Source organism: Cynocephalus volans, chromosome 10 (assembly GCF_027409185.1).
Source record: "Cynocephalus volans isolate mCynVol1 chromosome 10, mCynVol1.pri, whole genome shotgun sequence".
Lineage (NCBI taxonomy): Eukaryota > Metazoa > Chordata > Mammalia > Dermoptera > Cynocephalidae > Cynocephalus > Cynocephalus volans.
In genome coordinates, this window is record NC_084469.1 from 20,933,394 (window position 1) to 20,957,286 (window position 23,893).

At 39.0% G+C, this 23,893-nt stretch overlaps 1 protein-coding gene across 1 annotated transcript in view; it reads left to right on the plus strand.

Moving 5' to 3' along the window:
• The first annotated feature begins 7,612 nt into the window (after positions 1 to 7,612).
• Positions 7,613 to 23,893, plus strand: part of SLFN12 (schlafen family member 12) — a 34,563-nt gene continuing 18,282 nt past the window's right edge. Inside the window, 5 exon segments of the mRNA XM_063109806.1 lie at positions 7,613 to 7,719; positions 14,267 to 14,345; positions 15,844 to 16,321; positions 16,324 to 16,385; positions 16,479 to 16,672. Of these exon segments, the coding sequence (XP_062965876.1) occupies positions 7,613 to 7,719; positions 14,267 to 14,345; positions 15,844 to 16,321; positions 16,324 to 16,385; positions 16,479 to 16,672 (920 nt within the window).

The following is a 23,893-nucleotide window of genomic DNA, read 5'->3' on the forward strand; positions in this document are numbered from 1 at the left end:
CTTAGGCATCTGTATCTATTGAAAAGTTGTCTAGGTGATTCTACTATGCCACCAGGGTTGAGAATCATGGAATTCTTCTCCTAGTCTCTTCTTTCTGTCCTCAAATAGACATGTACACATTTCTTTTCGAATTAGACTGTGAGTTTCTTGAGGGTAAGAATAGTCACTTACACGTCCTTATTTCCCCCATGGCAACTAGCACAGTACCTTGCACATGGCAGGTGCTCAGTAAATATTTGTTGAATGTATTTGCAGCTTTCAGAACATTGGAATCTACTGGGGACACTGCTCCTATTCAATGAAAGGAATATCTAATTTTAGAGACTCAAAAGAGGTCAATGTGGAGAAAAATCTTCAACACTGATATAATAAAGGCAACCAAATTGTTTTTAGACAGCAGGCAAGTTAAAGATCCATGATCATACGAGAGGTCTTCAAAAAGTTTGCGGAAAAATAGAATTTAAAGATAATATGAATCTTTCCATTAACTTTTTGAAATACCCTAATAGTTCATTGGATTTGAATTTGAGATTAGGAACTGGCAGGGACTAAGAATAATTCACTAACTTGGTTGTGCTTAGAATTCTAAATTTTTTCTGCAGATCCTTAATATGACTGATGAAACAATTAGTTTAATGAAATAACTAAGATAAAAGAGTTGCCTACTGTGAGAAGCTTCTACAACCTACTTTTGAAAAGAAAGATAATATAATATTATCATGTAAGTTTGAGAAATGGAGAAACACAAAATAAAAATTTGTTAAATCTTGTTTTCCAGGCATTTCCCCCCATTTTTGCTCATTTATTTCCATTCTCTGTTAATGTTAAAATATATTTTTACATAATTACGATTAAGTTGTGCAATCAACTTTATATCCTATACATGTGCTTTTTTCATTTATCTTTTTTTGTGAGGCATAGTTGTAGGTCGTACTATCATTCCCAATACTTCATCCCTCCTTATATCTATAAGCTTCATAGTTATATTTTCCCACCCCTTTGATGTGGGCTTGGTCATGTGATTGATTTGGCTGATGAAATGTTAATAGTTGTGATATGCACAGAAGCTGTACATGCGATTGCGAACATAACTTTCTCCATCTTGAAGCCCTTACCACTTGCTATGTCCTTTGTGTGAACACTGCCCACAAACATTATACAGTAGCTAGGGGTCAGGTAGTTAGAGCAATAGGTAGAAGCAGCTTGCTGACTGCAAAGAAGGAACTTAATGATTAAGTATCAGTATGGCAATAGTCAGTCCAGGTACTGGCATTACTACAAGACCACAAAAGATAGTAATCATTGTCATAAGACATTTGGAGTTAGTGATGTTAGCTTGTTTCTTAGTAATTGCTTCTTGGGGGTTTGCAATGCTTTGTGTGAACTGTGTATATAAACTTGAGCTTGACCAGGAGGTGGTGCGCAGTAACCTTGCATACACCTCTGGGTTGTCACATGCCTGATCCATCATCCTGTAAGTAAATTACCCTTTCAATAAAATTATTTGCTTTACTGCATGGAATTACCTATTTCATTTTTTGGTCTTAAGATACTTTCTCAGTTTGGTGGGCATTTTGCCTCAGGCCCACCTTTAGACACTGTAGATGTGCTTTCAGCATTGGGTTTGCTTTCATGGGTTTCTGCTATTGCCATATGAAGAACATGCCCTGGGTGGCCCACCAGTCTCTGAGGAATGAGACTTATAAAGCCAACTTGAACTCAGCTCATGGCCTGAAGCCAAGTTCAACCATTTCCAACTAGATGAGCTAAAACCCAACTGACTTGAAAATGCATGAATGAGAAATAAGTGGTTATTATTATGATGAGATTTCAAGGTTGTTTTGTTGTAGTAGCTGACAATGCAGGCATTTACCCATATTGTAGCACAGTCTTCAAAATTGTCATTTTTAGTGGTTGCACAATATCCTAGCAAGATCATATGAAATTTCAATAACCATTTCCCTATTATACATCACTAGAAATTTTACACTATTAAATTAAGCCTGGCACACACTCAGGCATGTAACTTTTTCTTTTTCTTGTATATTTATGAATTCCCAGAGATGGGATTACTGGATTAAAAGAGTGGCCTGGGTGAAAGAATCACTTTATTGATATTGGTTCTGGTGGGAAATGCCTAGAAAGCCCCAATCACTGTACCTGATTACATATAGATGTAAATAGAACAAAATGCTGACATCAGGTTCTGATGACAAAAAATAGGCATTGATATCTCAGAAACAGGTGATTCTGCAAAGAAGCACAACAAGTAAAATCAAGGTTCATCACCCTAACCCAGAACCTCAGAGGAAGAAGTTAACTTGGAGAATTATCAATAGGAACATGAATTATGTAAACTTAACATTATAAAGGAAAAAAACTCTGGTCACTTGAAACTGATGTAGGATACTAACACAGAGAAAAGAAAAGATGCCTCTGACCACAATGAGACTTTTTTTTGAAGGAAACTCTATCACGGAGAAACCCATTTTAAAAAGAAAAGAGAGTGTAGAGGTAAACTAGATCTTCCATGAAGCTGAGCTGCCCCAGTTCACTGAGGTTTGGGGGAAAAATTATTTTTAAGAAAATTATTTTCAAGAAGCTTCAATTTGAAATAAGTGCAAAGTTTATAATAACTGTATGTTATTATTTATTGAGATCTTACTATAGCCAGCTACTATTTGCTAAAGGCTTTGTGTATATTCTCACAACAACTTTATGATGTAGATACACATTCTGTCCATTTGATAGATGAAAAAACTGAGACAGAGAGAATTTAACTTTCCAAAGTCACATTTCTAGTGAGTGGCCAACCTCTTTACATGTAACATTTAAATAGAATCCTTGATCTGGTAATACCAACTCTGAGAATTTATATATACTCAAAAATACTCTTCAGAGTATCTTGGAGTATCCAGAGTAAAAATGAGGACTCATGTTTGCCATCAGGATTCTCTGTCAAACTCTAATCTCTGGAAAGCAATAACCTCCATGGTAAGTGAAAACAGTTGCCTGGTCTGTACTGTTTCCTGTAGTTAGTATCTGTCAGTCCTAACAGAGCCTCCTGATCATTCTGGAAAAATCTAAATTTCTTGATCTGCAAAGCTCAGGATCAGACTCTAGCCATATTCCTGACCCATCCAAGGTCAGGACTTCCCAATATGACCTGCCAGATACCCTCTAAAGCTGCTGCATCTTGGCTTCTCCCACTGCAACCATGGAGGCATTTCCTGATGACTTAAAATGTAAAGTTCCCCTTTCCTGTACTTAAAATCCCTTAGAAGTATACATATAATGTCAGAATAGATCTTACTGGTTATCAAATGAAATAAGCATTTAGAAATTTCCAGGGACGGTGTTTTCTCTCTAAATCTACCTCACTCATAAGGGGAAGAAGGGACCTTAAGCTGCCTCATGAAATTTCTTCAATTGACAGAAAGCAAACATGATTTTGAAATAAATGGGATCAGTTTCCAGTTTTGTTCCTTTGTTCATTCTCAGCCTAAGATGGAAGTAAAGAATGAGGAATTAAGACACAGCCACCATACACTTTCTCTTATCATTGTTTACTACTTCAGAATTATCTTGGGTCATTTGCAGTTAAAGCCCTTCATCCCAGCTTTAATCAGGGAAGGCTCTCTTCTTTGTTCAGGTGTATCGCTTGGAAGAGGCATGTGGTAGAGGGGGACAGTGAAGGAAGTAGGGGCTCCCTTCCTAGCCAGCCAGATATGACAAATAAACCCACCAGTTTTTGGCTAATACATCAGAGTACCTCTACAGCCCCACTCCTATGTCCTCTGATATATATGATTATAGCTAATATGTACTAATTGCTTACTATGTGTCAGACACTGCAAATTGTTTTAAATGTATGACATCTTTTAACCTCCCAGCCGTCCTTTGACTTATGTACAGCAGACCCATGGAAGGTAGGATAAAGTGGTGTTAAGAGCTTGAGTCCTAGGGGAGAAAAAGGGGGTTGCTAGGCAGAAACTAGGTAAGGGACAGAAAGAATAATTAAGATTTGTAATAATGAACATACTAATAATATTGATTTGATCATCACATATTGTACAAATACCAATAATCAACACTGTACCCCCAAAATATGTATAATCAATTATGTTCCAATAATAATAATAAAAGAGCTTGAGTCCTCATGTCAGACCAATCCTAGCCTTGAATTTCAACTCTATTCTTAATCGGCTATGTGATCTTGGGCAAGTTACTTTACCCTTTTAAGACTCAGTTTTCTCATCTCTAAAACAGAGATAAAATTCATACCTATGCCTTAAGATAAAAATAAGGATTGAAATAAATACTACATTTAAATAAAGCCTAGCATGTGAAAGCTCTCAATCAAATTTGGCCCTTGTTTGCTTTAATTTATAGCTGAGGAAGCTGTAACTTAAAAGATAAATACCTTCACCAAGATCACAGGACTATGAAGTTGTGAACCCAGGATCTGAACCCCTGTCTGACTCCAAAGTCAATGTTAGCCTCTATGCTCTTCTGCCTCCCTGTATGAGTACATCAAAGCTAAAGGCATGAGTCTCCATGTCCACAGCAATTTATTTGATTTTATATTGAGACTAGGATTGGATACACTCAGAATGTTTGTGATATGAAGAATAACCAACTTGGTTATTCTTAGTTTCTAAAATTTTTCTACAAAATCAATACTATTACTCAAATGACTTACATAACGGGAAATGTTCAGAAAAAAGCGTTTTCTACACTAAGATACTTTAAAAAATACCTTTCATGACAAGTTTTATAGAATGATACCAGAGAAATTTTAAAAACTAGACAACCACAAAAGAAGACTCATCCCTACTCTTACCACCACATCATGAAGTTGTTTTTACTTTTGCTTATTCATTTCCAGCATTAGTCTATCAGCAGATATACTTTAGCAGAGTTGTAATCACAGTGTACATTCCATTTTGCATCCTGTTTGGATTGATTGCTCTAATGGCCGTTTCCCACTCTGCAGTCTCCCATATGGTACATGAGGTGTTTTCCACAGGGCAGCCTAGGAAGAGGTGGCTCTCATTGCCTTTGAGTGGGGAGGGACAACTCCCAGGGCAGTAGCATCTCTGCGTTCCAGCTGGCCTCTTGGTGCAATCTGAGCTCACACCTGTAGAGAGGAAGAGGGTGATGAGCAAGTAAAAGTTGAAAAGGCTCTTCACCAAACTCCATAAAATACAGGGGTGAGGTGCGGTGCAGACATTTCAGGGAACTCAGCAACAGAGTAACAATTAGGACAGAAGCATTCTTTCTCCCTCATCTCCCAGCAGGTCACTGTGAGAAGCTGCGTGGGTGGTTGTGTCCTCCTTGAAGAGTGGCAGTTGCCAGGTGCAGAACCCAGGAGGTCTGTAGACCAAACCTCTGCTTGACCAACAGTACTGAAAGGTAGCAGAATATGCCACCCCAAAATTTGACTTTTTGGCATAAGGATTATTTTGAGCTAAAGGCATTTGAAAACAGCAGATACAAGAGGGCAGTCTAATCTGTTTTTTTTTTTTTCTTTCTTCCTGAAAACAGGAGACAAAAAATCCCATGTGAAAAATGCCCTCCTTGTACCATGAGGAAAAAAAAAAAAAAAACAAAAAACATTATTTGATGGGAGTCATAGCCAAGAAAATTCTGTACAAACAGAATATGTTAAAATAATTCTTATTTTCCTTTGTCTCCACACATAATTTAATTTCTTCCCCACAATTGCTACTCTTTTTTCAACCTAACATATGAGCATTTAGGTTTTGCCACTTCTTTGGGTATCCATTTTCCTATGGGGGCTCCCATGTAAGAGGATACTTCAAAAAGTTCATAGAAAGATTTGTATTATCTTTCAGTTCTATTTTTCCATGAATTTTTCGAAATATATACAAACATTTGTATGCTTTTCTCTTGTTAATCTGTCATATGACAATTTAATTCTCAGGCCCAGCCAAAAACTCTAAGAGGGGAGAGGTAAAATTTTGCCTTCCCTACAGTTTCTGGCAATGAGGGTGGGATTCTAAAAGACTGGGATGCTCCACTCACTCCAGAGCCTGTGGAGGGGATCCTGGGAGAGAGTTGACAAAAACAGGCAGAAAGGAAGAATTCTTAACCACAGTCAGCTCTCCCAGATCTCTGTCCACAAATCCAGTAGAGAGAGGAAGGAAAAAAATTTTCCCTGTCCCTTCCTTTTCAAATTCAGATTGGCAGGAGAAAAACATTTGTAAGAACTAATTCTTTGAATTGTGATTCTTGTGAATTTGGCTCTGGGTATGATCCACAGTCTCCCAGGAATAATCCTTGTTTTCCTTATCTTTGTCTTTTGTATTGCTTTGTTATCTGGAGGGAAATCCTGAGATCTTGGCTTTATAACCAGCGAGAATATTCTCTCTGGTCTCTGCCAGCCAGGGGGCGCAAGTGTTGGCCTGCATCAGGCAGCCAGCCAAATAGGCTGGGAAACCAACACATAAGGTGGCAAGAAACATTCTATTTGTTGGACCGTGCGGGCTCTCAACGGAGTTTGTCTTAATAAAGAGGGCCCGGGGGCCGACCCCGTGGCGCACTCGGGAGAGTGCAGCGCTGGGAGCGCAGCAGCGCTCCCACCGCGGGTTCGGATCCTATATAAGGATGGCCGGTGCGCTCACTGGCTGAGCGCGGTGCGGCCGGTCACAAAAAAGACAAAAATAAATAAATAAATAAATAAAAGAGGGCCCGGTCATAAGGGGACTTTGTCGTCTCAACCTTCATTGTCTTGATAGAGCTGGGAAACACCATCAGCATTGCCCAGCTGGTGCCACAGGTTAGTGGGTCCATGACTGGAGACATCTCACATTCTCATGGGAGACTGAAGACTCTGTTTTCAAGAACACTATTCTTACTGCCTGTGACAACAAAGGTCTTTGCTTTTTTTTTGACTAATTCTGAGAGTAAACTTTCTGAATCTTGGGAGGACTATTCTGAGAGTGAACTTTTGCACCCTCTTTGGGGATGACGACTCTTGCATCCGTGGTTAAGCCATAAAAGGCTTATAGGTTTTAAGTCATAAAAAACTAACTGGTTTTGAGTCACAATTAAGGTAGATATACCTTTGGAGATTTGGACTTTCATATCTAAAAGATTTTTTATTTTTAAAGAGCTTTCATTCTAAATAAATGTCCCATTGTTACCTATGGGAAGATCAGATTGAAAGGAAAAAATTAATATTGCAAAGATGAGAATCAATTCATATAAATTAGTAAATTCTGTGTTTCTGAATATATAGCTAACTCATGGCTAAGTTTTAAAATGAAACTATAAGATGTCTGTTTGCATCTGTCTGTATGTTTATGCTTATGTATGTGTGTTATGTATATGCGATATTTTCCTACCTCTGGATGATATTGTATCATCACTTGACAGTCTGATCCAGCAGGTCTGGGAAGAGGCTCTAGAATCTGCATTTTAAAAAAGATTCTGACAAACAGCCAAGATTGGGGACTAATTATCTGGTTCTTGACATGTCTAAATCAGTTTTCTTTAGTGCACAACACCTTTTCTCATAGCTAAAAATGATCGCTGAATCCACACTGTAATAATTCTTGCAATCTATAAGGATGGACACCCAAAAGAAATGGAACAAGAAGCCAAACAAGAGCTCAAGGGATTTATGACTTGTGTGACTTGTATGGACTATGGAGAGAAGCAACAGATCAACTTGGGAAGTAACAGATCAACGTGGTAAGCTGCAGAAGCGTGATCAGTAGCAGAAATGTGATCATAGTGATGCAACAGTGTTAGCAGCCAATCAATAACACGGAATCCAGCAGGAATTTCAACTGGATTCCAACTACAGCTATCGGGATTATAGAGGCTACTAGAAAAATTAAGTGAGAATGTCAATGAGACGCACTGCTTAATTCCCTATCTGGCTCTAGCACTGTTTCGTTTTTCTTTTTCCTTTTCCTTATTGATAAAGATATTTCTTGAGTAACTCAGGCTTATTGTACAAAGTAGCAGTTCCTCCCTCTCTCTCTGTCTTCTTCCTCCCAAATTCCACTTCCCAGAGAGTAATCCTTAATAACAGTTTGGTGTGTATCCAAAAAAATTTTGTAGCATTGTTCTCGAAGGTGTTTAAAGTGTTCCTTCTGATAAACAGTTTCTTTAGTCTCAAACCAGACTAACTAGTCTTTCACCCACTTATTAAAGTGTTGAATTCCTTTTGATAATCAGGAAAGAGTCAGCATTTTTTTTTTCTCTTGAGGCCAGAAAGGCAGGCATAAAGGGGCGGGGGCATTCTAATTTAGTTTTCTGATAAATCGAAACTTTAAAAAGACAGGAACATGCTAGTTTCATTTTCAGAGAAGTCAAAACTTGGCATTCTTCCTAGGCTTGCTTTTCTGCAGAGGGCTCAGATTTGAGAGCCATTTCTTCCTTCTGAGGGTTACCATTACCCTCAGTTAAGCTGCAGACTCCTGAATAGATCAGGGTTCCCAGAACTTTCTCTTCTTTTCAGCACCCCAACCCTGTGGAATTTTTTAATTCCCAAGATAAATACAGATTGTCTGGAGAGACCCAAGCCATGCCCATTTTAACAGAAAGGATGGTCTCAAAAAGAGACCCCCGAACTCTAAAATGAAAATCCACCCTGTGGCTATGGACCCTTCCATATATGCTGAAGTAGACACATTAGATCCACACTTTTTAAAAAAATCAGTGAAATAGAGAGGAGAGCTGTCCATAGATGGAACTCACCTTCCAGCTGAGCAAGGGATGCAGGATTCAGGATTTGAACGTAGAGCAACCTGGCTGAGGTCTAAGACAGAGAGCGGTGAGGAAGTTTGTCAGAGTTCTGGGGAACAAACCTTCAGATGGGAAAAAAGAGGAGTTAGAGTCTTGGTAGGAAGGGATGCCTGTGAAGAGTTTATATCAGTTCCCCAATTGGTTTATCTCTATGAAAAAGGTTTTCTTGTTTTTCATAATGTATACACTGTTTTGTTTTCAGGAGAGATTTAAGACATATGGACTGGGAAGCTATGATCTGGTTGGATTTTTAAAAATTAATTAATTTTAATGGACACGCTGTAATTGAACATATTTATGGGATAAAAATCTGATGTTTTGATAACATATATACATTGTATAATGATCTGGACAGGGTAGTTAATGTGTCAATCACTTCATGCACTTATCGTTTCTTTGTGGCAAAAGCATTCAAAAGCCTTTCCTCTAGCTATTATGCAGTATACAAAAGTTAGTTGTTAACCACAGTCACCCTATAGATCACCACAACTTATTCCTCCTATTGAATTATAATTTTGTACTGTTGGCCAACCTCTCCCTATTTTCTCTTCCCTCCTCCACCCCTCCCCAGCCTCTGGTAACCACTGTTTTACTTTCTGCCTCTATAATATCAACTTAAAAAAAAAATAGATTCCATATATGCGTGAGGTCATATTTATTTCTTTCTGTTCCTGGCTTCCTTCACTTAGCATAATGTCCTCCAAGTCCATCCATGTTGCCAGTGATGACAGGATTTCATTCTTTTTTGTGGCTGAATAGCTGGATTTTTGAGGTTTTTTTTTTTTGCAATTGTGTCAAAAATACATTTATCTTTTTTGTTTACCAACATTAATGAAAGCAGATACTTGTGAAAGCTCTGGGGAAGTGAACTTGCTCAACTTTAGTTGCATTCTGAAATCCTTCTGGAGATGAGGCAAAAATGAACATGTAATTATGAATAATTTAGCAGGTGGATGGTTGAGAAATATTTGCCACTCTGCATGAGAAAAACAACAGCCTGGCCCAGTGTGATGTTTCTTTGTGGCTTGTGTTTGCCAGAGCCTTGTGGGCTCAGGGCCCTACTTCCCTATACCATTCTTCCCCTCCCCAGGCCGCACCCCAAGTCACTCCAGGGGCCCCACCACCCACCTTCAAGTTTTTAACTGGACTTGATTGACCTGGTCTTCATATATCAAAAATCTTGATCCCAGATCTTGGTAGAGATTTTGCTTCTGGTTACACAAGCTTTGGCATATCTTGGTTCTCTCCCACCCTTGGATCTTATTTCTCTCTTTCATTGTTTGGTTTAGCTTCTTGTTTCTCTCACAAACAGCTCCCACCAGTGAGTAGGTCCATTTTGGTTCTTATCCACTGGGTTGGGGAGGAAGAGGAGCAAGTCAAATATTAGATATGAGTTTCAGTCAATCACTAGGGCCCTCAGCTTACTTCTAAATGCCTCTCAACTATGTCTACTTTTTTTCATCTCCACTGTTACCACCCTAGTCCGCATCACCATCTTTTCTCATCTGGACTACTGAAATAGCATCCCAAAAGGTCTTTTCCATAACTGCTCTAGCCTCCTCCAATCCACTCTCCATGCTTCAGCCACAAAAAACTTGGTAAAAAACGGACATCTGATGCGGTGTCTTCCTGCTGAACATCTTCCAATGGCTTCTCATTACTCTTAGCATAAAGCCCAAATCCTTAAATGGCCTACCAGACAATGCACAATCTGACACTTGACCAACCTTCCAGCCTCCTCCCCTGCCTCTCTGTCCCTCCATCTTTGTGCTGTCAGTCTTCTGAACTTGACCTACCTCTTTCTACTTCTCTCTGGAAAGTTCTTTCCACCCTTCTTCACCTAATTAACTCTTCACCTCATTTACTTTCTTCAGATATTAACTCAAATATTACTTTTTCTGGAAAACCTTATCTGAACCCATACCCCTTCCAACTGTCAGGCAGAAACAGTGGTTCCATTGTAAGTTCCCCCAACATTCTAAAGTTTTGTCCATAATAGTCATTTGTTTACTGTCTACCTCCTTCTCTAAATTCTGACCTCCTTGTGAGCAGGGACCATCTTTGTTTTGTTCACCACTGTCTCTTCTGGATTTAGCACAGTGCTAGGACAAATAATAGATGTCCAATAAATGTTGAGTAAAATATTTATGATTATTCAGAATTGGGGGCAATCTCAATGTTTAACAATTGAGAAATGCTTGATTCATTAATATATATTGCCTTGATGAAATGTAAGGTAGCTTTTGAAACATATGGTTGTAAACATAACAACCTCAAAGGTTTGTAGAAGTGTGAAGTGATAAAAGCAGAATTCAAAATTTTGTTCATTTGATGCTCACAATTTGTATTTTAAAATGTAATATTATTAAGAGAGATAAGGGAGTATGTATGAAAGGGTTATTGATACTATTTATAAAATATATTAAACAAGGATAAGACCGAATTTTGTAGCATGCCATATTTTTTATGTGTCAATGTATATTTAATAATGTAATAAGTATTTGATTTTGAAGTTTTAAAAAGTTCTCCAGGAAACCCAATATAACCAGGTACTTTATACAATTTTCTTCGATTACTTTACTGATGTTTCTTTCTGTTATTAATTTATCTGAGTTTGCAATTTTAAAATTAAAACTAGTGTTGCTTTTCTGCCTATTTTTAGAAACTGATCATTAGGGCTGGCTGATTACCTCAGTTGCTTAGAGCTTGGTGTTGTAACACCAAAGTCAAGGGTTCAGATCCCCGTACCAGCCAGCTGCCAAACAAACAAACTATTCATTTATGTTTCCAAATTTCTTCATATATATTTTGATGGCATAGGATCTCTCTTAGTCATTATTTTAGAAGAAATCTACCAGAGCTTCCTATTTATTGTTTTTCCTTTAGGTTTTAAAGGGAGAAGAAAAGGTTAGGTGCTCTCAAGCTATCCATTTCAAACAAGATGATCCAGACTTTTAGATATAGAAGGGAGTTGCCAATATGAAAATATTTATCCAAGAAAACTAATTAACATGCAGTACTTGAAAGAAAATGTCCATATGAACAAACATTAAGATGATTTGAAGCTCATATGTCACAAATGGCACATTGTACAAGTAATCTGGCAAGAACATTTTAATGCTTATAAAATATAGAAGAACATAGTTATAAACATAAATTTTATTACAAGGAACATGGCAGACATATGGGTAAGACTGTGAATTACCTGGCCTTCTAAATAATTTACTGCTCAGTGCTCTGTATCCTTTTCACACCTCCATCAATCACCGTTTTATTTGTTCAGAGCTCTTTTTAGATAATAAAGATGAAAGAAAAACAAAAAGCAAACAAAAACAACAGTCTTAATTTTGTTAATTAATCAAATAATTGCTTTTCAATTTTCCAATTTCCTTCTGCCATTACATTTATGATTCCCTTTATTGTGTGTTCCTTTGTGATCAAGTTCTTTTTCTAAATTTTAAAAATTTTGACACAAATCACTCTACTTTTATCTTTCTCTCTTACCAATATAGGCATTTAGGGCTATAGATTTTTCTCCACATATGTTTAAGTCATGCCATGGTAATTTGGTGTGACCTCAACCATCAATGTCCCGCAGGGAGATTCTTTGTGTCTCTTACAGCACTTAGTGTGCTCACAATGAGCACTCATTGAATGTTTCCTATACTAATGAATCAAAAAACAAAATGTTTTCAGGGTGTGCTTGAATATATAATCAAGCAAAAGAGAAAAATGACTGTGCAGGTTATAGCACAATTCTGAGAGTCTTAAGAGTCCCTTCCTCACCACGGTACTGCTGAGTTTTATTGATTTGCACATGCATTCCCAGACACAAGTTTGTTTTTGTTTTTGTTTTCAAGTATATTTTATTTTATTTTTATTTCTTTAAAAAATGTTATTGGTTGTGCATATTCATGGGGTACAGTGCTGACTGTCACCTGTTGTGCCCAAGATGTGATGGCCACATCAGTACTATCAGCATGTCATTACCACAAATTGCAATTATTCCGTTTCCCCCACCCAGTTAATCCCTGACCTCTCTCCCCCTCTCCGCAACTGTAGGTAAGCTCTCTCCCTCTGCAAGTCCGACACACCACTGTGGTCTTTCTTTCCTTCCTTCTTTCTCTTAGCCTCCACATATGAGTGAGGACATGCAGTATTTTTCTCTCTGTGTCTGGCTTATTTCACTCAACCTGATTTTCTCCAAGCTCAGCCATGTTGCTGTGAATGGCAGAATTTCATTCTTTTTTATGGCAGAGTAGTATTCCATGCTGTAGGTGTACCACATTTTCCTTATCCAGTCACCCGTCGATCATAGTTTTTGGAAATCATAATGGCCCAGGACACCATTATCTTTCAGTTGGATCACTGCAAAACCCTCCCTACTGGTCTGCTGCTCTCTACTTGGTTCTTCACCCGGAATTAAAATTGGGGACCCCACCCCTCAAAAAATTACAATACAGTAAAATTAACTTTTTGGTGTACAGTTTTATGAGCTTTAACTCATGAGTAGATTTTTATAATTACCACCCAAATCAGGACACAGAACTGTTTTATCATCTCAAAAAAAAAATGGGGGGTTACCCCTTTTTAGTCATACCCTCCCCTTTCCCCTAACCCTTAGCAACCACGGACCCCTTCTTCCTCAGTACTGTGTCTTTAAAAATGTCTACTGTTCATGTTGCTCCCTTCCTTAAAGCCCTTCTTTGGCTTTCCACTGTTGTCAACAGTGGCCCTTTTCTAACTCTCTAGCCTCCTCTTTCACCATTTCTTTCCTTACCTCCCAATTCCCTGCTACTCTTAAGCTCTGGCCAGGCTGAACATCTCTGTTCTGCTTTAATACACTATTTCCTTTGCTGATTTCAGGCCTTTTTGATACCAGAGGACACTCAGCTCCTGGCTGAGGCTCCCCAATATCTTGTTACCAAACCCAGGTCTGGCTTCCTGGCCTCTTTCAAAAGCAAACCACTCAAAAGTCAAACGTCGGTGAAAATGGAAGTCAGCTTTTATTCAGGAACACTGGTGACCTGCCGAGAGATGTTAGGCTGGCCCATCTCTCTGGTAAACCTGAAGGAGAATGGGCAGACTAAAGCCATCTCCAAGACTCAGATTTACTGAGGCATTTTTAAAGAGGGGGTACAGGAAATGGAACATGGGAAATGAAAGCAGGAGGGAGGGGGACATGAGCTGTAGGGGCGCTATGCAAGAAGCCAGGTGCAAGGTCTTTTGAAGGCTCCACCTGGTTTCTGTTCCCAGCCTTGCTGTTATCTCTGTGTCCTGCTAACCCATCTTTCTGGTCTGAATAGTACATGTCTTGTGGTGAGTCTGCAGCTTCAGGTTGGCTGTAGAAATAATGTCATCTTACTCCATAACCAAGGTTCGAGATATCAAATAACCGTGGGAAAAGAGAGAACACAGAAAAAACTTTTTTTTGCCAAGAAAAAAACCTGCATCCTTTTAAATTTTTAAAAATTTGCCTGTCTAGTGGGCCTCCCATCACCAGACTAGTGTACCCCAAGAAAGGCCTGGAACATAAAAAGGATCTCCAGCAACTCTTCTTTCAGGTAGTAACTATGGCTTGCTTAGGTGACACCAGCCAATTTCTATGTTACAGTAAAGGGAGATAAACTGTAATGTTTGGTTTTGAAAATCTGGAAAGTTTGCTTTGCAGACCCATGTGCACAAGGTGATTATATCACAAGCCTATTGGTGATAGGTGGTTTACAAATTAATTGTCACTGACCCCACTGGCTAAGGCAGCACCATCTATAGAATCCAGGAACATAATTGCCCTTAAAAACTATTTGGTCTTGTAGTTGCCAAATGTGACTGATCATCAGTATTTCTGGTTATTTTTTAAAGTACAGATACCTGGGTCCCAACTTCAGCCTTAATAAATTAGAATATCTTGGTATAGTGCCTCATAAAATGTGCATTTTTAATCCATCTATCCTCATGATTATGATGCTAATCCAGATTAGAAACCTTTATCTAGTCAAACTGGAATCATACACTGCACCAAGGAGCAAATATACCGTCCACCCCTGCCGGATTTTCCAGAGGTGTGGAGGTTATGAACATGAAAGCAAAGCATACATCTACATCATGATGTAAAACAAAACACATTAAATAAAATAAAGGTGAATCATGAATTTTTTTTCAGGTTTCAGGTTTAGGAGAAACCTGTAGCTGAGCAAAAACAAAAATTCAGGACCAAGGACAATGCCTGTTCTCTACTCTCATCACTTGCTCCCATGATAGGTTTTGCCTGGGAGTGCATTATTACCTTCTTTCTAGACTTCTAGAGAGGGAAAACCACTTGCTTAAGTCTATGTAATAAGTCAATAGCTTATCTGGCACTAGAATTTGATACGTAAAAGTCCTATACGTGTGTAAATATCTATCAAGGATCATGAAGTTGCTAGACAATGACTGCCCCAATTAAGATTTCATTTTTTCCCCTTATCTAATTGAGGTTCCGCATTCATTTGTTATATCTCTCTTTTTCCCCTTTAGAACACATGATAACTAAAATAAGTTTTGAGCACCTTCTTCCTGGGAGTGTTCCATCTACCCCTATCAACAGGGACTGTTCAGGAACATTTTGAGATTTAGACACTTTGCAAATAGGAAGGGCAACAGACCTAATATTTCTCAAGCAGCTATAATGAGCTAAATACTTTATGCTATTTTCATTTATTCCTCCCCATAGGAGATGTGCTATTGTTAGTTTTGTTTATCAGATGAGGGAGCATGGTCTTAGAAAGATTAAGAAATTAAGAGCTACAATGGCACAATTGATTAGTGCATGGTACTCGTATGACAGAGAGGTTAAGGAATTTCCCAAGATCATAAACATAAAAAGACGTGGACTTAGATGAGGTATGCTAGATTGTTCAAGGCTTCTTTTCTTTTATAATTCTAATATAATAATATTTACGAAAATGTAAAATGTACGTAATTAATAATCATTATTATAATCAATCAGTTATGATTATTGTAATTAATCATCATAATAAATATTTCCCCCCAAATTGATCACTCTTTCCATGTTTAGTGCAGCCAGGGCATTTGCAATATACTCCTGAATCCCTCTAGATGGAGCTGTCCTCACAGCATGAAGGACTGAAGGAGTTAATAAATAAACAAATGCGTCCTTTCTCCCAGGGGATTCTGATTCTGTCTAAAAGCTGGGCTGTGGACCTGAACTTGTGAGAGAAGCAGGCAATCATCTGTGATGCCCTACTGATAGTACAGAATAGCCCTCCCATGCTATATAGCATTCTCAGGGAGCAGGATGCAGCGGGGCAGGACTACTGCACCCATGCTGCCTTTACTTTGAAGCAGAAGCTGGAAAACACAGGTGGCTACACTGGAAAAGTGCATGTCAGGACCAAGGTCCTCTGTCTGAGTTCTGAGAGCAATGCAGAGTCCTTGAAGGGTTCAGGCTCTATGATAGGTTACCCAGGGTCCTATAACCTTGCAAACACCCAACAAATGGAAGCCTTGCTGCAGTCCCTCGTAATTGTCTTGCTTGGTTTCAATCTTTCTTGAGTGACCAGCTCAGGTGTGAGGTTTTAAATCTGCTCATAAGAGGCTGGCTGGTTGCTCAGTTGGTTAGAGCACAGCCTTACAACACCAAGGTCATGGGTTCGGATCCCCATACTGGCCAGTTGCTAAAAAAGAAAGAAAGAAAGAAAGAGAGAGAGAAAGAAAGAAAACAAGAAAGAAAAGCAAATCTGCTCAGAGAATTGTTTGTCCATGGCTTACCTGGCTCAAGGAAGACAATCATGGCCATGAAGACCATGGAGAAAATAAGGAACATGATTCACTGTGAGGCAAATAAAATTCTCTACATTTGTGAAGAACAGCCTCTGAGGACCTTTATCAGGTAAGCAGTTGGATCTTATTTACGTAAATGTAACTTAATCTGGTTTTAATTTTCACCTTGTTCCTTGAGTATTAGGTGACAAAATGATATGTGACAACAGTACTGTGTTCAGGGGAGCATGATAAAATAATTTTTCCGTTTGTTTAATTAGAGAAAACCTGAGTGTATTATTTTAATTTTTACAGTAATAAAAAGATCTGCCAAGCAGTGACCTAGAAAACCTTCATGAAAAGGAAAAATGACTTTGAAAGTATTCGGCACATCATCATTGATGAAGCTCAGAATTTCTGCACTGAAGATGGAGACTGGTATGGGAAGGCAAAGTCCATCACTGAGAGAGAAAAAGATTGCCCAGGATACCTCTGGATCTTTCTGGACTACTTTCAGACCAGCCACTTGGGTTGCAGTGGACTCTGCCCTCTCTTAGGCCAATGTGTAAAAGAAGAGCTCACCAGAGTGGTCTGCAATGCAGATCCAGTAGCCAACTATGTACAGGAAGTAATGCAGGTAATTAGAATGAATCCTCCACTTAACATCCCCTCTGAGTCTCTGGAGATACTTTTTGGAGCTGAATGGCCTAGGGGTATTCAGGGAACCTTATAAATTAAGAGATACTTGACTTGGGGACAACTAGTGACTTACATGGCAGAAATCTGCAAGCTTTTCTTTGAAAGAGGCTATTCTCCCAAGGATGCTGCTGTGTTTGTCAGCACTATGAAAGAAGTGGAGCATTAAGTATAAGTTCTTGAGAGCAATGAGAAGAAAACTGTCGTGGAGCTCAATGATGCATGTGACATGTTGGGTAATCATATTGTATTAGACAGTGTCCAGCAATTCTCAGGCCTAGAGAGGAACATCGTGTTTGGGATCCATCCAAAGACAGTTGTGTCAGGTATATTACTCAATATTCTGGTCTGTCTGGCTTCCAGGGCAAAACAATGGCTATATATTCATTCTGTGGTATGGTGACTGTTAGAGAGAACTCTAGACAGATGGGATGAAGCAATTGCTATGTAAATGTCTGTGGGTGAAAGTCTGTTTGCTATTGGCAGAAACTTTTCTTTTTGGTTCACAGGTCAGCTAGAGATTTGGGTAGAGATGACACACAGAATTTGGATCTCTCCCTCTCTAGTTCTCTCCTTTCAGGGCTTCCTCCCCCAACTCTTTCCAGTGGCTATTTTCACCTCAAATTCTGTCCCCTGACTCTTCTAGCCAGAAAGACAGTGGCTTTCTATAGGAGCTTTAGCTGCCCTGCACAACACAGACCCGTGTCCTGCACTCTGGGTAAAAGCCTTAAAAACAAGAAACTCATCTGTTGGCCTTTGTTTCTTCCAAGTCTGGACTTTTTTTGTGTGCGTGTGACTTCATGCAGTTTTTTGTTTTTTACAACTCGTCCAGAGTTTTTAGTTGTTATCTGCAGAAGGGTGGTCTCTTTGGAGCATACTTGGCTATACCAGAAGCAGAACTTGTTTCCTGAATTCTTGACACTTCCCTTTGCTATATGGATTCAGGACTTGAGAGATTCCCAAGATAATTCGGTCACTGATAGAGTGGATCTCAATGAATTTGGCAGAACAAAGAGCACTAGATTTGATCCTTTAAAATAGTAATCTCCAATGTTTGTTCTCAGAATGGCCCAGACCAACCCTTAATTGTGAAAGTAAATATTAAATGTCACTTTACAGAGAAAATATAGGCCAAGAGAAAAACAAACACAGAGCTGTTTTCTCTGGCTTTCAGTGGGAGATAGTATTGAAGACGAAAATTTGTTTCTAAAGGTATGTATTACCCTTAAGGTGAACAGAACAAGGAAAGATACAGTGCTTAAAAATTAAAGAGTTTATATTGCAGCTTCTCATTTTAGCTCTACTTATTGCTGCATAACTTATCTACTTAAGTTTTAAGTCATTCTTGAACTGTAATTTTTTACCCTTTACTTTCATAATTTGGTGGGCCATGTGGACAGAATGTTTCTAGTCCCCCCTTCCCCCAAATTCATATGTTAAAGCCCTAACCCACAGTGTGGAGACGGGGATGCTCAGGAATTAATTAAAATTAAATGAGGTCATAGGATGGGTCCCTAATGTGATAGGATTGGTGTCCTTGTAAGAAGAGATACCAGAGAGCTTGCTGGTACAAACAACAGGTCATGTGAGCACAGAGTGGGATGGTGGCCACCTACAAGCCAAGAGAAGAGGCCTTAGAAAGAAACTCACCCTGCTGACACCTCGATCTTGGACTTTCCAGCCTCCAGAACTGTAAGGAATAAATTTCTGTTGTTTAAGCCACCCCGTCTGTGGTATTTTTTTATTGCAACCTGGCAATACTAATACAGCTATATGCTTATTCTTCTAACTAAAAACATTAATACTTAACAATGCTAATGCAATTACTTATTTGCTTTACATTCCAAACACTAATCTAAATAAGATCAATAAAATATTTGGATAACTAATGGAAAAATGTTATATGGCTAACATTCCATTTATTAATAATCCTGTTCTGCTAATTTCCCTTAGTTTGCTTTCTGTTGCTTGTAACAGAATATCTGAAATTGGGTAATTTATAAAGAAAAGAAAGGCTGCAAAGTTCAAGGTCAAGAGGACACATCTGGTGAGGGCCTTCTTGGTGGGGACTCTCTGCAGAGTACCGAGTTAGCAAAGTGTATCACATGGTCAGAGAGTAAGAGCGTGCTTATGTGTTCTCTTCTCCTTATAAAGCCACCTGTCTACTGCCATGATAATCCACTAACTCATTAATCCATAACCCATGAATCCATGAATTCATTAATCCATGAATAGCCTTCATTATATAATGACCTCTTAAAGGCCCCACATTTCAAATACCACAGTTGAATTTTCCACCCTCTTAACATTGTTACAATGAGGATTAAGTTTCAACATGAGCTTTGGAGGGGACAAACATTCAAACCATAGCACCTCTATATTGTAAGTTTTGAATTTCTCTGCCTGTGTTTCACCTATCTGTATTTACTCATAGAACCCCAGCATCTGGCCTTGAAGTAGTAGGTTCTTCCAACTTCAGCACAATAAGGAAGAAAGTCTTTCTTCTTTCCTTCTGACTGCATTAGATCAGATACAACTCAGCATCAAAACGCTGTCTTTGTAAATGCTATGTTTTAAATGTATAGCTACAGAAAGTAGATTAGCGGTTGCCTAGGACATGGAGGTGGGCAGGGGCAGATTGGGGAGTGGCTGCTAATGAATAAGGGTTTCTTTTTGGGGGTGATGAAATGTGCTAAAATTAGATAGTGGTGATGGTTACACAACTCTGAACACACTAAAAACCGTTGCATTGTATACTTCAAATGGGTGAATTTTATAATATGTAAAGTATATCTCAATGAAGCTGTATAAAAATGCAAAAAAAAAAAAACCCCAAACCAACCCCCAGAACAATCTTTGTAAATATTGTTCCTAATAAATTAGTCTTATAAGACCCCTGGACTTTGGAGTTGTTGTACTGTCTATGAAAGTAACTCTTAAAAAGTCTAATTCTGACTGGTTGTATCACTTAATGTTTTATTGCCCTAGTAATAATATTTAAAGCAATATTTTTTTTTAAATGTGTAAATATTCATGAGTTTTTGTTTAGACCTGAGGATTACTGATGCTTTCCTCTTTTTCAATATTAATGAGGAAAGGTTTATCTTATATATATCTGCTGCATTTCTGTTTTAAATAAAAAATTGAGAGTTTGTGTCTCATTAAACTGAAAAAAATGGTACTGTAAAACAAATGATTAAATTGGGGAAAGGGGAAGATTGAGGCCAGTGGCTCCATGATAGGGCCAAACATGAGCCAGAAAAAGGTTAAGAAAGATTAACCTTCAATTGGGTCTTGCTGGGGCGTCTGCCTATCTCTGCAATCTGGCTTTAGCCATCTGGAAACCACTTCACTAAAGATTTGAAAATCTACCCAGCACTGTAAAATAAAACAAAATCTTTTTGAAATTTAAGCTAATCTTTTATTTTAGAATAGTTTTAGATTTACAAACAGGTTGCAAAGATATTACAGAAAGTTCCTATATACCCGTCACTCAGTTCCCTCTTTTCTTACTATATTACTATGGTTCATTTGTCACATCTAAAGAACCAGTGCCTTCAATACATTGTTATTAACTAAACTTTATGCTTTATTTGGATATCCTACTTTTCTTCTAATGTCCTTTTCCCATTCCAGGATCCCATCCAGGACACCAACTTACATTTAGTAGTCATGGAACCTTAGCCTCCTCTGGTTTGTGACAGTTTCTCAGCCTTTATTTTTCATGACCTGGACAGTTTTGAAGAGTACTGTTCAGGTATTTTGTAGAATTTCCCTCAATTTGGGTTTGTCTGATGTTTTTCTCCTACTTAGACTGAAGTTGTAGGTTTTAGAGAAGAAGACCACAAGGGTAAAGTGCCATTCTTATCACATCTTGTCATGGGTGTATGGCATCAACATGTCCTATCACTGACATTAACCTCAATCACCTGACTGAGGTAGTGTTTGCCAGGTTCTCCATTGTAAACTTACTTTCCTCTCCTTTCCATGTCACCAAGTGCGGCCAACACTTAAAGGGTGAGGATCAAAGTACCACCTCTTTGAGGGGGGAGTATCTACAATAAGTTATTTGGAATTCTTCTGTATGGGAGACTTGCCTCTTCTTCCCCATTCATTTTTGATTGAGGTGTTTGCTTACATTATGGACTTATGGATACTTATTCAGTACTTCGTGTTATGGTCCAATACTACGTTATTTATTTTGTTGCTCAAATTGTTCATTGGGAGCACTGTCAAGTTGACTCCTGTGACTCTTTGACATGCCTCCATCCTTTTGTTTTTTGAGCACATCCTTACTTTCTGGTACTACAAGATGCTCCAGGCCTGCCTTGTATATTCTCTGCCATAGCCCTAGATTTACCCATTTCTCCAAGGAGCTCTGGTTCCTTTTATTAGAGAATGGTATTAGAAACCAAGATCTGGGTGCTGTGTGTGTTTCTTGCTATTTGTTTGTTTGTTTAATCTGTTCATGTTGACTTTTGTGGCTTTTGCCAGATTTCACTGTATATAGCTGCAGGGTACAGAATGGCACATATTTGCCATGTGTGGCAAATGAGTACCTGCAATGTGGCTAGTCCAAATTGAGATGGGATGTAAATATAAAATATACACGAGGGTTCAAAAACTTAGTATGGAAAAAGAATTAAAATTTCACATGCATTATTTTTATATTGATTACATGTTGAAGTGACATTTTGGAAATATTAAGTTGAGTAAAATATATTAGTAAAAGTAATTTTGCCTGTTTATTTTTACCCTTTCTAATGTGGTTACTAAAATTTTAAATTACATATTTAACTCATTTTATTTCTGTTGGACAGCACTGATCTATGAATTGTTAAAATAGGACTGCTCATTGTTAAAATTAGTCTGCTCATCGTTTGGCTAGAGCACTGGACCTCAACAGAGTGGAGGGGGAGGTGAATTTTGTCCTCTTGAGCAACATAATGACTGGAGATATCTCTGGTTGTGACAAGTTGGGAGGAGTGTGTTAATGGTACTTAATGGGTAGAGGCCAGAAATACTGCTAACCATCCCACAGTGTACAGGGTAGCCCCCCACAACAAAGAATTTTTCAGCCCAAAATGTCAATAGTGCCAAGGTTGATAAATCCTGAACTTCAGGAAGAATGAGAGTAATTCTATCTCCCTTAAATATTTCCAGATTGGAATGGTAGAATTGATTAGGGTTTCAATTTGATCAAAGTGAGGGAGTGTCTTGCTCTGTGGTAATTAAGGCCTGAGGGACTGAGTTTTCTTACACTGCTAGTGAACTGGTAGGTGGAATGAAGAATCTTGAAAGATTTCAGGCCTTATTAGGGATCTCAAAGTTTAGGCGTCTCAATCTTACAATAGGTTCTACTTGAAAAAAAAAACATTACAATTGAGAAATAAAATCCTTAGTTAAAGGTAAATTTTATAGTCCCAATAAAATAAACACGAAAATTAATGTGAAAACAAATAAGTAATAAACGAAGTTTAAGCAATATTACATCTTTGTAATATAAGCCATTTCTCTCTCTAAAAAGTTTTGAGTTGAGAAATCGGAAAATCTAACTTAGGAAGTGTGGTCTCAGTGCTGATAAAGAAGCAAGACATTCAAATTAACTTTAGGCCAGAAATTAGTCGTAATTTAAGAATTGAAAAGTACTTTCTTTATTAAGACTTTTAATGAAGATTTAAAGGGTTTTAAATCTATCGGGTAAAATAATGCAAGAGAATTAAATTTAATGCTTTTACTTAAAGCACGTATTCTCTTTGTTGAAATTGTTTCACGAATTCAAGGTATCCAAAATGGTACTATATCTTCTCTCCGATTTTCCATGGTGTGAAATAAAGATGCAAAGAAGGCATTTTCAGGACATTTGGACCTGAAGGCAGTCGTGCTTTCGTGCACTCGGACAGGAAAACACAAGCGCCGAACCCTCCCAGTCCTGGCGATGACAGGAAACCAGGGTTACCCGCGGGGACAGAGACGCCCACAGGGCACTTCTCAGACCCGACGGGGACGTGTGGCAGGACTGACACTCCACCTTCCGCCTCGCCCATTCGGGAAGAAGGAGAGGACGGCAGGGTGGCGGGGGGACGCGCCCACTGGGGTGGTGTTTCATTTTCTTAGGGTGGTGGCGGGTACAGGGGTGATGGTATAGCTTTTTGTACGTCTGAAATATTCCAGAATAAAAGTTTAAGGAATCACTCAAACCTCATTTCCCCAAGGACGACCCCACGTGGTGTCGCCGGGACGCTCCCCGATGATTGGACGCGTCCTTCGTTCTTGGGGCTGCTCCCCCACGCCCCCCAGCGACGACGGCCGCTCGGGTGGTGACGCAGTCCCAGCCCTGCAAAGGGCGGGGACTCAGGACCCGCCTCGGATTCTCGGCGAGAAATTCAAACGCGCCTCCGCGGCGCGGTGGACGCTGCACCTATCGCTTTTGCAAACGAGCTTTGTCTGGGCTCTTTCGCTACCGCTGCGGGCTGCAGATTCTCCCCACATCCCGGCCGGTCTGAGGGTCCTAACCCTGACCGGTTATTAGTGAGCGAGAGGGCGAGCGCCCCTGGGGTCGGATCACGGTCCTGTCCTCGTCCGCGGGGAAAATGGGTGGGTGGGCACCAATCTTCGCAGCCGGCTAGCTGGAGAGGACCAAGAAGGGGTGTGG